This window comes from Danio aesculapii, chromosome 5 (genome assembly GCF_903798145.1).
Source record: "Danio aesculapii chromosome 5, fDanAes4.1, whole genome shotgun sequence".
In the NCBI taxonomy this organism is placed as follows: Eukaryota; Metazoa; Chordata; class Actinopteri; order Cypriniformes; family Danionidae; genus Danio; species Danio aesculapii.
Window position 1 is genome coordinate 69,504,906 of NC_079439.1, and position 15,853 is coordinate 69,520,758.

General features: G+C 35.3%; 1 protein-coding gene across 2 annotated transcripts in view; it reads right to left on the reverse strand.

Annotated features, from left to right (window-relative positions):
* The window catches only part of kif1c (kinesin family member 1C), a 68,845-nt gene that overhangs the window by 34,502 nt on the left and 18,490 nt on the right, over positions 1 to 15,853 (reverse strand). For both annotated transcript variants that reach the window (XM_056458808.1, XM_056458807.1), the window contains 3 exons: positions 12,419 to 12,544; positions 3,931 to 4,007; positions 1,840 to 2,019 (listed from right to left, as the gene is read on the reverse strand). In XM_056458808.1, the coding sequence (XP_056314783.1) occupies positions 1,840 to 2,019; positions 3,931 to 4,007; positions 12,419 to 12,524 (363 nt within the window). In that variant the 5' untranslated portion in view covers positions 12,525 to 12,544. The remainder of the gene's footprint in view (positions 1 to 1,839; positions 2,020 to 3,930; positions 4,008 to 12,418; positions 12,545 to 15,853) is intronic.

The following is a 15,853-nucleotide window of genomic DNA, read 5'->3' on the forward strand; positions in this document are numbered from 1 at the left end:
TATTAGTGTAAACGGGGCGTCAGTGTGTATTTTTCACGAGGGTTGCTGCTGCTGCGACGGGGGCAGGGTGGGCCGGCTCAGCATCATGATGTCTATCAGCTATCGGCGATGGATGATGGCATAGTCTATCGACCCAACCCTTGTGTGACCCAACCCTATACATCTGCACAAGTTCTGCTACTCCAGTTTGTTCATGTCTCTAACTTGATGTTGTTGTGCTGGATGTTTTTCCTCCTGTTTGACTCTGAACCCAATGTAAACGAAGCATGGTAAAGAAGTCAGAGCCCATTAATTGCATAGCCATCATGGACCAATAGTTGTTCAAAGGCATTTAGGAGCCAAAACAAACTCTCACTAAAAACTTTGCTTGGGTGGACTGTTTCGAACTGCTGAAACAAAGTCAATTTTGTTTGGATTTTGTTCGAAGTTGCATCATTTCAGTTCTTTTTTCATTTTTTCTTGAAGTATAACAGGGCCTATTGAGTGGGCGCAGCCATTGGAATCCAGCGCAAGAAGTTTGCCCAAAGGAGAAATGGTCTTGTCCAACTGAGCCTGGTGTTTCTCGCGGATTTTTTCCTTCACTTTCGTCAATTGGTGAAGTTTGTTCCTCGCCACTGGCTTGCTTTGTATGGAACTTGTGAAGCTGCGCGTCGATGGATTTGCTCTTCAGTGTTTGGACTCTCAGCAATGAAATTTAAACTACACTGAACTGAACTTCAACTCTGAAAACTGGACTGACGCAGTTTCAATTTACTAGAACTTCTATGTTAAGCTGCTTTGACACAATCTAGCTAACTCCAGCTAACTCTATCAAACCTCTTCAGCTGCTTCAGAACGCAGCAGCACGAGTGGTCTTTGATGAACCCAAAAGAGCACATGTCACTCCGCTACTCACCCGTTTGCACTGGCTGCCAGTTGCTGCTCGCATCAAATTCAAAGCTCTGATGTTTGCTTACAAAGCGACCTCTGGCTTTGCTCCTTCGTATCTGCTCTCACTTCTGCAGATTTATGTGCCCTCCAGAAACTTGCGTTCTGTGAATGAACGTCGCCTCGTGGTTCCATCCCTAAGAGGGAAGAAATCCCTTTCCCGAACTCTCGCATTCAATCTGCCCAGTTGGTGGAATGAACTCCCTAACTGCATCAGAACGGCAGAGTCACTTGCTGTCTTCAAGAAACGACTAAAAACTCAACTGTTTAGTCTCCACTTTCCTTCCTAATCTGCAACTGCCTCTCTGGCTATACCACTAACTGTACTCTCTCTCTCTCTCTCTCTCTCAAAAAAAAACTTACATTATTAATGCTTTGCTTCTTAGACTTTACACACCTGAAACTTGCCTATAGCACTTATTCACTGCTGCTCTTATAATTGTGTAAATTGCTTCCTAGTCCTCATTTGTAAGTCGCTTTGGATAAAAGCGTCTGCTAAATGACTAAATGTAAATGTAAATCTACATTGTAAAAGCGCTATAGAAATAAAGGTGAATTGAAAATGTTATTGAATCTTTTTGGCTCGAGACTTCCGCTCTCATTCACTTCCATTGATTTTTAGACATTCAAAACCGCTCGTTATGCTGCTTGATGTTGCAAACGGACATTTTTTTATTATATAGTTCTACTTTTTTATATTTGTACAGTCATGAACACACTTGTTGAACACATTTCTCACATAGGCAACTGAATCGAATGCTCTAAAACAATCGCAAAAACAAGCGCAGTTAATAAAAACTAGAATAAGGTCAATACTTGTCTAAAACATTACATAACTATATATTAAACATTTAATATATACACTGGCTGGCTGTACACAGTTTGTGCATTTCATCTGTGTAATTTCCATACCTGTGGTATAATGCCTTGCTGTCCAGGATCCTGTTTTCCCATCATTGTGTAAGATTTCCCTGCTCCCGTCTGTCCATAAGCGAAGATACACACATTATAGCCCTCAAAAGCATGAAGCAGCATCTCCTCGCCAATGTCCTGATAAACCTTCCTCTGAGATGCAAAAGACGGGTCTTCTTCCTGAAAAACAGTGAAACCAAGTCTAAAGGAGTTTTCGGTGTTGAGATGAACGTTCATTATGTAATATAATAACAATAATAATAACATAACTCCATTATGGTTTGACTATTTAATAAGCTATACGCATACGGACTTTTGATTTTCAGCTAGGCAGCCGGTCTTTCCATTATAAAATTGTCACGTTTAAGATCCGATTTCTTTAAAAATCAGCGATCTTCACTGCCTGTTAGATATACGATATGAAGTGGGTCTCAGATCGGACAAGAAGCACTGCATTAAATCCCATTTCCCTTCGCCATGTCTTTAAAATATGAGTTTATTTTACTCCAGTATTTTCAGTGGAATTTCTGCACTCGCCTGTTGCTACTGACGGTGCTAGTGGTTACAAGGTATTTTCATCTCGTTTTATGCTTGAATAACTAAATGAATGTTAAGTCTATTTAACTGAATGTATTGTAATTACATTACAACATCGATGCAGTAAAAACAACCTTGTGAAATTGAAAACAGTCACATTAAGCTTTCACCAGAAGTGTTTCATTGACTTTAAAACTCTAGTTGTGCATAGAGCATCTAGTTGTGCATCCCATTACAGTGAATATTTATATAAAACTGCTTTAAACTGCTATACAAATAAAAACTATTAATACTGACAAGTAGGGATGCTCCGAACAGGATTCTTGCAGCCGATACAGAGTACCGATTCCTCACCATGGTGATCGGCCGATACGGAGCACATATTTGATGCATAAAAAGTTAAAATGCACATATATAAATCTAACACTTCTTTACTGAAAGGAAATAGGCTTATAAACTATTGTTTATTGCAATAAGTATATTACAAAAAGTTATATTATTAAATATTCAAGTTTAAAATTTTTTGTTTATTTAACTTTATACGTTTTATTTAAGAGCAGCACGGTGCCGCAGTGGGTAGCACAATCGCCTCACAGCAAGAAGGTCACAGGAGACATTCACTCAGAATGCATATTTGCATCTGAAACGCCAAACGCAGCGCTCAGGAATAGTTTAAAACAGTTGCCATATTGACTTGCTGCTGTAAACAAATCCCTCAATGCTTGCCCCGCCTTCAGGCTCTTCTGATTGGCTCACTGCTCTAGAACTGAACGTGAATGGATTGGTTAATTTCAACTGTCAATCACTCAGTCAATGCCTTTCACCTTCAGATCACAGGGAGCTACAACCCCGAAAATGTAAAGCGCTGAAGATGAGAGAATGAAAACAACACTGGCAGATTTTGTTTTAGAAACCACCTAAAGTTACAAATAATCGCTCATCTAATTAGTGATCATGTGGTGAACGTTAATCCACAATTTACAATTTTTGAAGAGTGAATAAAAGAGTTCCATTGGGCTCAAGTCCGCTATAAAAATGACTAAAGACAGCTATATGTAAAATGTAACACCGCATACACCACCGCTAAGGGGCTTGCATTCACAAAGATTAAACTAATATTGCAGCTCATGAAAAGAGCTATTAAGATGACGTATGCAAATAATAAGTTAGAAGTCAATAGCATCTGTGCAATATCAGACCACCTTTAAGAACAGCATTGTTATTATCGTTTTATTCATGTCAAGCAGGGCCGATGAGTGCATGCATAATTTTTGCTTGTTAGTTTTGACTAGTGTTTATTTCAAATGCAATAAATCTTTTAATATAAAACTTGTAGTAACGGTGCTCATAATTGGTGCGTGCGACTAAATTTTGGCTGGTGCTCCTACATTTTTAAAAGTAAGGAGCACCAATTCTACCAAGCAAAAAGGTTCATTTCGAGCCCTGAGTCATGAAATGTGATTATCGGCCGATAACGATCTTCGGCCGATCGATCGGAGCTGACAAGTTTATGTAATTGGAGCATTTTCTGACATGAAATATTCAGAGACTCACCGAGCTGTGTGACCAATATGAATAGTCAAAGGTGAAGTTCTTGGGTGATTCCTTGGGCTGTTTGGGATTAGTAATACCTGTAAAACATATACAAATATTAAATACACTAAATTTAGCATTTGTAAGTGATGTAATATAAGGTTTTATGCAAAAAAAAGAACTGTTTTCATTGCTTTAATGAAATAAACTAAAGTGAAAATCCTGACCTAAAATAATCAGAATTATGTTTGTAATAAGATGAACTATATAAACACTTTAAATATAAATGTGATTTGTGAGAAGTGCTTTATAAATAAAAAATCTCACTTATTGCTCCACAAACAACTGACTGTGTTATTGATTTATTTGTGCAGTACTTCTTTATCCTCATTTAAAGGATGATTTGCATCTATATGAAATGTGTCTATGGATACATTTTAAATTATGCAGACTCTCGTCCAAGTCTTGTCAACTCAGTCCTGTCTAGCCATCATAATGATCTTGGAAAGACTCCAGCTCTGCAAACACTGCTCTTCCCCGTCAGACACACTACTGTCAGTAGCTTTAGAATGACCTTTGACACCATATCCCCACTAGGCCCTCTCTACAACAAATACTCACTGAAAACTGAAATTTCACACCACACAAAAGATCTTATACAAAATATACACTCTTATAGTACATTTACTGTTACAGTGTCACTGATATCAAGCAGTGATTTTATTGGGTAAACTATTATAGTGATAAACAGACAACTATTACAGAAAATACGGAGTTTGAGCATGTTTTATGATGGCTTTTTAATTTCTTGACTTTTAAAAGGTCTTTATAAAAAAACACACAATTTAAAGGGACATAAAATGCAAATATGTTTCTAAATGTAAAGGTCTAGAGACAAAATCTTTGGATAGCCAAAAAAAAAAAAAAAACTGAAAAACTGATAAAGTAACAAACAAACAAAAAAAAACTCATGGATTTAATACTTCTTACAAAATCTGTTTAGAATTGTAAAATAATGTTTACTGCAGCTACGATTTTTGTCCTGCTTTATGGTGCAAATGTCTAAATATTCCTACATGAAGGTATAATTGACTTCAACAGAATAATTTCACATAACCAACTGACTAAAATACATGAAAAATACATGATAAAGTACATTAAAATGCATGACCCAAGCATGAACAAATTTATGATAACTGGCTCAGAGAAAAAAAATTAAAATAGAAAACAAGTTTATGTCATAGGAAGATTTTTGTTTTTATTTTTAGCATGCTTAAAAAACAAGACAAGACCAATCTTAATTTTGCATTGCAAGAATCGGGATTAAAAATGTGGTGATACAACATTTAATACTACGGTTTGAAACATTTGTGCTCTGATTTATGACCACCTGAAGGCTTTAATTAGTACAATCATCCAAAAGATTCCCACAGTCAGAAGAGAGAGAGAAAAAAAGTCAAATTTAAAGCAACTTTCTTAGCCGTTATAAAGGACTCTATAAACACTTTTGCAGTCATTAACTAGCTTTACTTATTTTAATTAGTGGTCAACATTGAAGTAGCCCAAAACCTTTTATCAAAGTTGTCCTAAAATTATTCAAAATCACCAATCATTCTTGTCTAATGACAATTTTGAAAAACTTTGAATGACTGCTCTTCTAAACATTCTCAATAACATTTCAGTCTGCAGAGAAACTTGGCTTTGGGCAACAGTAGACATTTCAGCAAAACAATTCCCAAAACTACCAGAAAAAGTGGTAAAGAAATGGCAAAAACATTAACATTTTGCAGTGGCCCAGCCAGAGTCCTGACCTAAATCCAATTGAGAATGTGTGGAGGGAGCTAAAGATCAGGGTGATGGCAAGGAGACCCTGCAATCTGCAAGAGTTGGAGCTCATCACTAACAATGAATGGGCAAATATACCAGTGGAGACATGCAAAAACTGGTCAGTAATTACAGGAAGCGTTTGATTGCAGTAATAGTCAATAAAGACTTTTCTATTGATTATTGAGAAGGGTATGAATAATTTTGGACATGCCACTTTGGAAAAAGTGTCATTTATGGTCCAAAAAAAACTTGCTTGTTGAATAAAGGCAATATTAAGTCAAAGTTTGCCAGGGGTATGAATAATTAATTTTGGGCTTGACTTTGTGTGTATATAATCCCAGTCTTGTCTTGGGCGAATTTTGAAAAACCTTTTTGAACCACTGTAAATGTTGTCTACTGTATATATATATATATATGACATAGTTTGCAAAATCAATTCACTTTTTTAGTAGAGACTGAAATTATTGGAAAAAAAACCTTTTAAAACACTGCACAGTTCAAATGTGTCTTTCCTTTTGAAATTGAGTTTGATGTACACTAATAATAGAAAGTGTAAAAGTGAAACTCTGAACAGGGTCATTAAAAGGAAGCCAGTGGGTGGAGAAGGGCCCCGCAGAATAAAGCACTGCTGGGTAACAATACAGCACTGCTGCCTTGAGCTCAAACAGCCCTGTGTTTGTGTTGGAGGGGGGTCAAACCAAACAGACTGCCAGCCCCGCAGATTCTTTAGATAGAGAGAGAGAGAGAGAGAGAGAGAGAGAGAGCGAGAGAGAAAGAGAGACTCTAAATGACTCAGAGATCTATGCTATAAACTCAGAGAAGATGACGCGGCAGCTAAACCAAAGTAACTACATAATAAAACAGTTCTTTCTGGTTCTCGAATATGATTGGTTGAAAGCTGTGCAATATTCTAGTAATATCAGCACTGTTAAAGCATCTTCACGCATGTTTCAAGTGTTTTATTGTATCGTATGTCTTTTCTCTTATTCATTGTATCCTTTATTACTCTCATGAAAATAAATCCTCTATTTTACACAAACTTACAATGCTTTGTCAAGAAATTCCATGGCAATAAAGGAACTTGAATGAGAGGAGATACAGAGAGAGAAATATTCAAACTGTAAATATATTGAATAACTTAATTATAATTACAAATATTTCATGTTTTAAAAAAATTACACACCAGGCAAAATAATATACAGTGTGAAATAATTTGTAAACTGTATTTTGTGATTCACAAGTGTTTTTCATTTATTTTAAGAGTTCACACTTAGCTGATGATTGATAATAAAGCTTGTTTGGCATGCTGTCCTGAGAGAGAGAGCCCTGAGCTCATAACATCCTCGAGCCCGGGCTCCCTCCTGTTTGCAAAGTGAGAAGGGAGTTTGAGCTTAGGTCGATCTCGAGAACTCCCCTGCTGTAGTAGCTAATGAACAGATAGTGATTGCTCTTAAGAGATAACTACTTACTAGGAGCAAGGTGGGTGGAAACCAGGGAAACCCACGTGAGCACGGGAAGAATGTGTAAACTCCACACAGAAACGTCGGCTGGCTTGGTAAGGACTAGAACCAGTGACGTTCTTGCTGTGAGGCAACAGTGCCAACGACTGGGCCACCGTGCCACCCATCTAGGAAAGGAGGAGGAGTAGGGGTGGAAGGGGGGGATTCTTCAAAATGAAGATGGCTGTCATATGGAACTTGGGGTTTTTATAGTGGCTTAGGAATCGTCTGATTGGTAAATCATAAATTGAATAATGCGGGACCGGCTGCAAGCAATCATAATCACATGATTTTCTCGTAATTAGTTTATAAATAAACTTCACTTATGGTTGTGAATTGCATTATAGGATGTTGATCTCTGCTCCGTCCACGTTTGATGTTGAAAATTCAAATCTACAGGTTAACAAAGTGACTTTTATTGACATTTTAGTAGTTTGAAATAATATAATGTATTAGAAATAATAAAAGAGAAATAAGAGAAATAGAGAGAAATAAGTAAAAAAAAACAAAAGTAAAATAGCAGAAAATGTACTGACAGTTTATTACAAGGTTTTTGCAGCGTAATATACAACAACTCAGACAATATATCACTGTAAACTATTACAAATAGAACTTTTCAAGGTTAAAAGTGTTTAAAGAAAATTCAATGTCCCATAACGCAATTGAAAAGCATAAATAAGTGGGGGGGGGGGGGGGGGGGGGGGGTAAAAACATGAATCACAAAATATGAAAAACTGCTAAATTACTCATATTTTATGGATGTTTACAGATACAAACCATTTGTACATAAATTCAACCATTTTCCCTGTGGTTAAAAACTAAAACATATTTGATGCTTTTTCTTAAAAGAACTAATGCTGTAAATTGCCTGAATATTAGCAATTCACCCTTTAAATTCAAGTCTACAACTCATTTTGCTTAGGTTTTTGTAAAATCAAAGCCCAATCTTTCAATAAAGTAAATAAATAGATCAATAAAATACAAAGAGAAAGAGAGGGAAGGAGACAGAAGAGTATAAGGCAAATACAGCTGCAGGTTGGAGTGGAGACGCTGTAAGAGGAAGACGGGAATGTGAGGTCTGGCAGTCAGTTGTGCAAACGGCAGGATTTTACCGTGGTTTAGAGCTGTGGTTTGGGAGGCGTGTTACCAAACGCTCAGAATTTCCCCCTCTTTCAACGTGTGGGTGGAGACTGAGGTATTTTTGGACATTACCATGGAAAAGTTCATGGAGACAAACTAGCGAAAGAGTGGAGTGAGATTTAACACATTACAAGAGCTCAAACTCTGCTGGATCTTTTGACATTTGGAGTTGAATGCAATAATTAAATGACGCTTGATTGCCATGCTAGATTTTGTATTTGGTACACTACACAAATATCTGTAAAATCCATATTTTGTCATTCATGTTTTTTTTTTTTCATTTTATTTATGCTTTTGAATTGCATTATGGGACCTTGGTCTTTCCTTAAACAGCTTTTGCTCTTAAAAAGCTTGAAAAACGACTTTTATCTGCTTTTTAATAGTTTGAAAATGATATATTGTCAGAAATGGTGTACCTTTTCTGTTATCTAAATTCAGTTGATTTAATTCTACATAAACTATTTGATATACAATATATTGTTTTAAACTACTAAAATGTCAATAATAACCACTTTGTTAAACTGCAGAGTTGAATTTTCAAGATCCCATAATGCATATGCATTATAATAAGCATTATGCATATACTGTTATTATAGTGTATATACAACAGCTATTTTATAATGCATAACAGTGTCAAAAAACATAACAGAAATATAACAACCTTCTTAATAATAAATGTCTTATGAAGTAGTGTTTATGGAGTATAACAATGTTCACTTCAGTTGTGAATTATTAAACAATGACAATATTTGTATTGTAATATACTGTAAAAAGCGTATTTATCAACTATATTTTTACATTTCAAAATAAAAGTCACTGGGTTTGTTTTTTCCGCTTCTTAATTATTAAACTTTTACATTTCTTTACACTGTTACTGTTATTTTGGTTACTTGTTATTTTAGTTACACAACACACACTGAAAAAAGTGTTGCATGCAAAACTGTTGCAAACAATTTATTTGTGTTGAATTTAAACAAACAAATTAAATTAAATTAAAATAATGTTCAACTTAATTTGTTTGTTTAAATTCAGCCCAAATAAACTGTTTACAACAACTTAATGTAAAAAAAATTGAGTAAATCCAAGGAATCATCTTTGAATAATTTTTTTCAGTGCAGTACCTGCACCTCTTGAAGGAAAGACTGAGATGTAAAGAACATTCTTTAACACATTACTCAATGTAAAGATTATTTACTGGAGTACAATTTATATACAATTTATATCAGATATTTAAAAGCCTTTTAATAGTCTAATAAACTGTATTCTAATAACAATTACATCATTTAATTATGTAGTAAATGTCTTTTCATATCCTTTAATGAGAACATTAAATGAGAACATAATACATTTTTTAAATGCACTTCAATTTTGCTAAAAAGTTAGCATCAAGTGAGGCAGGTAATACAAACTCATTGACTTCAGATTTCCACAGAAGTTGCATTAATTTTGTGCAAAAACAAATGACGTGCAGATCTTCTTATGAAAAAAAAAAGGTTTATAAACAAACCAACAAGTAGACGCATGTTCACTTATACAGGTTCCTTTTTTTGATAACTCAAAATTCGTTTAAAAAAACCGTCAAGCACCTCTGTGAACTACAGTGAATAAAACGTGTGGAATTTGTGTGTTCACATGAAAGGAATGTTCTTTTAGTAGACGAAGATAAGGCAGAGTTCAAGTTCTCATCTACACTGTATCCAAACACAACGCAGACAGAAAAATGAAGGTATTACAATACACTGAAAAATTATCGTTATCGAAATAACAGTATATGAAATGGGCTCTAAGCACAGCTAGGGTATTAAAGCCAACGATACACTTCCGGTGAAAGCTTAATGTGACTATTTTCAATTTCACAGGGTTGCTTTTACAGCATCGATGTTGTAATACAATTACAACACATTCAATTAAATGGACTTCAGTGTTCATGTAGTTGTTCAAGCGTAAAACGAAATGAAAGACCGTTGTAAACACTAGCACCGTCAGTAGAAACAGGCGAGCACAGAAATTCCACTGAAAATACTGGAGTAAAATAAATGGTCATATTTTAAAGACAAGACGGAGAGAAATGGGATTTAATGCAGTGCTTCTTGTCCGATCTGAGACCCACTTCATATCGTATATCTAACAGGCAGTGAAGGTCGCTGATTTTTAAAGAAATCAGATCTTAAATGCATAGGTTATCTAAATCCGACCAATCAGATGGAACCTTTACCATCTTAATCCCCACCTCTTCAGTAGGTGCTGTTAGGTGAGCCTAGAGCTGAAAATGAATAATAATGCCGGATAATAATGCTGGAAGACAGAACAGAGAAAATGAATGACGCCAAGATTTTCAGTCATTCTTGATGTTTCAAAGTTGAAATGTTTGCACCTTGACATCGATTTTTATATTAAATTAGCTCAGAAAAATATCTTTTACATGTTTATTTTAATATGATTATTACATAAATATTTTTTCCAAGTTGATAAAATACCATTTTGCAAGTTATTTATAGTGTAATAACTATTGTAAATTCTAATTTCTAATTTGAAATTTGATTCGTCTTATACGGAATCATACACAGTACGATATGCTGTGAAATGCTTACACAACCACTCGTGACCTTAATAATAATAACAAAAATAGTAATACAACAATGAGAATCTAAATTTGCAGAAATAGAAGAAAAAAAAAAAAAGCAAATACAAACTATTTAAAGACTTTCGATATAGAGAAAGTGGTTGTACAGGGTATATGCAGGAATCCTAAGGGTAAATACCTTTTTAAGACTTTTCAAAGACCTTCTCAGAATATTTTAAGACCTCATCGCCACCTCAAGTTCTAATCAGAATCAAAACTTTAACTTAATAAACAGTTGTTAACAAAGTTGTAGTTAAACAAATCAAAGGAGCACAACCATGCAACAGAACACAGAAACTCGGAAAGAATAAATGACGTGGTTGTTTTCATCGACAGGCTTCAGCCACTGTTTAAACCTGTCACTCTCAAACCAGGAGTACGCAAACGTACATTTTCCTGTCTGTTTCGCTACATGTGGTTTCACTCTATGGTTTTACTACACCCAGACGGAGGAGCTTGGCCGGATGCGCCCTAGCCCAAACTAATCGCGTGGATCGAGCACGCCGTTGTTAATATAAGGAGGAAAATAAACAAATATTATTCTTTTTTGGAGTCAAACACTTTGGACAACGCTTAATCACAAATTAAAACCTCGTAAAAACGCAATTAAGACTTTTTAATACCTTTTAAGGGCCTCAATTTTCTCATAATTGATTTATTAACTTTTAATACTTTAAGACCCCGTGCACACCCTGTTGTAGAAAACAAGAACACTCAATAATATTGCATATTTTCCCAGTATCGTGCAGCTATAGAAGGTATAATATTAAAGTTTGGAAGAGTATAGTACAGTAGTCCGTAGTATAGTAGTCCGTAATATAGTAGTCCGTAGACTACAGCGAATAGTCCGGACTGCTGAACGAATCACTGGCACAACCCTTCCTACACTTCAAGAACTGTACTCTTCCAGAGTGAGTAAAAGGGCTCGCAAAATCACTCTGGATGCCTCACACCCAGCACCTGTTCAAACTGTTCAAACCTGTTCAAACCTGTTCGAACTGTTACCCTCTGGTCGGCGCTTCAGAGCACCAAGCACAAAAACAGCCAGACACAGGAAAAGTTTCTTTCCTCAGGCTGTCTACCTTATGAACAGTTAAATATTCCCCTACTGTGCAATAAATATGTGCAATACTTTCTACATTCGCACTTGTACACAGCACCTTATAACCTGTATATTTATAACAATCTGTACAAACAACTCAACACCCAGGTTTCTTCACTAACCGCATCTGTTTAATGTTCATCATTTTTTATTATTATTATTTTATTTTTTCAGATTTATTTTGTGTTGTCACTTGTCACTTTATGTACACTGGAAGCTTCTGTAGCCAAAACAAATTCCTTGTGTGTGTGAAGCACACTTGGCAATAAAACTGATTCTGATATTAAAGTTGTGTGTATGTGTGTGTGTTGGACTCACAGGTGCTCTTGTCCTGCATCTGGATCACACACTTGGCTCCTCTGTTTGTCTCTCGGCTGTTGAAAGGCCGCACTCGCACGGCCACTTTCACTGAAGACGACGCCATGATCACCAACTACTCAACACCTGGAGGACAAGAGGAATATAAAACTCATCATATGACCAGAAATAACATCCTTAGGGTTCATTCACACCGAACACATCTCAGGAATGGGTTTAAATGGGAAATAATATGAACGTGATGGTATAACGACAATAACGAACCCATTAAAAATAGAAAAACAATAGGTCATGATAAGCACCTGAAGATACATCATATAACCCAGGATATTCTGGACAAAGCCACAAAGAGCATCTCCTCCGCCATGATGGAACAGTAAATCATGCCAACTTTCTACTAGAAACAGAAGCTTGTGTTGGTTTCCCCGCCTCCAAGCTCTTCTAATTGGTCCACTGCTATGGAACTGACAGTGATGAGCTGTGCAGCGTGGAGAGTTGAAGATTTTTCAACTTGACATGGCGTCTAATAAAAAACGCGGCACTTACATGTACGGCGCTTCAAAAAAAAAAGTGTAACGTCAAACACGTTCATCAAGAATGAATGGCACGTTGGAAAGGAAAAACAATTCTGTGTGTACGGCCTCTTACATTCTTGAACAGAACTTTTTTCAGAATGCTATGTACTGTCCTATTATGCAATGTTATGTTCTAAGTACTAAATAATTTAGGTTTCTGGAAAGCATACAGAAACTGTGGTTGATACAACAAACATTTCTGTCACATGAGTGAGTGGTAAAGTTTGGCCTGTTCTAACAATACTGTCTGGTTACCAGTTTTATTCTCCTCTGAAGGCCATTCAAATGTAGCAGTGTATTTAAGACTCAATAAATCAACAAAATAAATTAAAAAGGATGCTAAAAGGTGTACTTTTTTCTTTCTTTTTTGACTGCTGATACTTTTCATTTACTGCCGCAATGAAAAAACTTAGATTTTTTGTCTTATTCTACTCCAGCTATCTCAAAATTCTTAAAACAAGAAGCACTTTCGAGACTGTTATAAGAAAATTGAGCGAATTTTTAAAACAAGTAAAATAACCGTGTTTTTCATTTTGACATACAGTAAGATTATTTTACTCCATTTGCAGATTATTTTGCTTTGTTTACAAAAAAACTCAGTAAATTTTGACGTATTAATTCCTAAAACAAGAGAATATGTTTTGCTCGTTTCAGACGATGCTTCTTGATTTAAGTATTTGGACTAGAAACATGACAAAAAAAAATCTAAGTAAGAAATTAGTGGTTTTTGCAGTGTGAATACATGCACAAAGGTGTGACAAATTTAACATTTTAATAAGTTTAACACTTATGCATTGGGCCAGACAGAATCTGCAGACATGTTTTGCTACTTCTGCTGAGAATTTTGTAAAAAGTCTGCGGATTTATGCAGAATGATTTTGGAATATCATAACTAAAAACTTAATATATGACATAAAAAATAAGACCTTTTAAACTTTTATTGAATGTTTACAAAGCAAATCTGATTATATCCGCTTTTTTGGTAAACAAAGCAAGTCTCTCATATAATACATCTCTACTAAAAGACTATATTGTAAATAAATCATATGAACATTTTCATACTAGTCAATATTATTAATGAAATTTATTTAAGAACTGAATAAATATAAATTTACCCACATTTACACAAGTAAATAAAGATGGACTAAAAATTTGCAGAAATCTGCGGATTTCTGTGTACGCAGATTTCGTGTGGGCCTACTTATGCAGTATGAAATTAATGTCAAAGAAACAATATTCATGGCAAAAATCAACAACATCGATACAATAAAAAACAAATCATGATCAATTCTGAACAAAATTTGACATGAAACAGTAATAATAAAATGTATTTTTAGATTATCATACTAAGATCTTTCAATTAAACAAGATCTAAATATAAGAGTTATAGAAGACCTTTAAATTTAAGTACAATTTTTTCCAGATATACTTTTTAAATTCACCTTTCCTCAATATATAATACATTTCATCAATTAAAACAACGTTATAATTCAAAATGGACAATCTATTAAAATGTTTTACTCTTAAATAAATTATTAGTTATCAATTATTATTATTATTATCAGTAAAAATGTACGAATCTCAAGTGACAACTCAACATAACATTTGTCTGACCTGATCTATTTATTTTCAACATTATAACTTTCATATTCAAATAACAGAGAAAGTTAGACCCAAGATTCATTCATTCATTTTCCTTCGGCTTAGTCCCTTTATTCATCAGGGGTCACCACAGCGGAATGAACCGCCAACTTATCCAGCATGTTTTACACAGCGAATGTCCTTCTAGCCGCAACCTAGTACTGGGAAACACCCATACACTCTCACATCCACACACATACACTACGGCCAATTTAGTTTATTCAATTCACCTATAGCGCATGCATGTGTTTGGACTGTGGGGGAAACTGGAGCACCCCAAGGAAACCCACACCAACACGGGGAGAACATGCAAACTCCACACAGAAATGCCAACTGGCCCAGCCAGGACTCAAACCAGCAACCTTCTTGCTGTGAGGCAACAGTGCTAACCACTGAGCCACCATGTTGCCCCAGACCCAAAATTATACAAGATAAACTTAAGATGAAACACAGAAATGGTCAAAATTTAAATAAAGACAAGATGACAATTTTAAAAAGAGTAACTAAAATATTATACATGGCAAACACCAGATCATGATTATCTGATCTGCCAATATATGAATGCAATTTTAATATCAACTCTATTTTTTCCAAATATTAAAATGTGACAGCAGTGTTGATTTTCACTGTGACAACAACCACTGCTTTAGAAACTGCCTGCACTTTCACATTATTCCCCTATTCCTCTGCACTCCATATGCCACTACTTGTTGCCGACCGGTTTACAACAAGGTGTCTTCTGGGTCCGGAAGGGAGTCTGGCCGGCAGCCAATGAGCCGTGTACACTTGTCAGTTCAAGAGAAATAACCACACACATACTCACACACCTCAAGACATTACAACCTCAACTACAACAAAACAAGGAACACCCACTGATACTATAAAAGAAGATAATTAGCGTTGTGTTCAATTACAACGGATGCAATAAAACACATCAAACAAGCAAACCACTGAATAAAACAATGCTTAATTTCACACACACAAAAACAGTCACACTTGCTATTGTACAACAACATTAGATCAGTAATCAAACTGAAGTGAAACCAGTGAATTCAGGAACTAAACCTGAGACCACGAACAGGCTAAGCAATATAACACAACTAACCGTACAAAATCTAATGATATTAATCCAATACTCATGTCAAAAATTGAAAATATTTCGTATTTTATTTATCATAGGTTATTTCGATGCAGACTGAGAATTAAAAACCGGAAACAA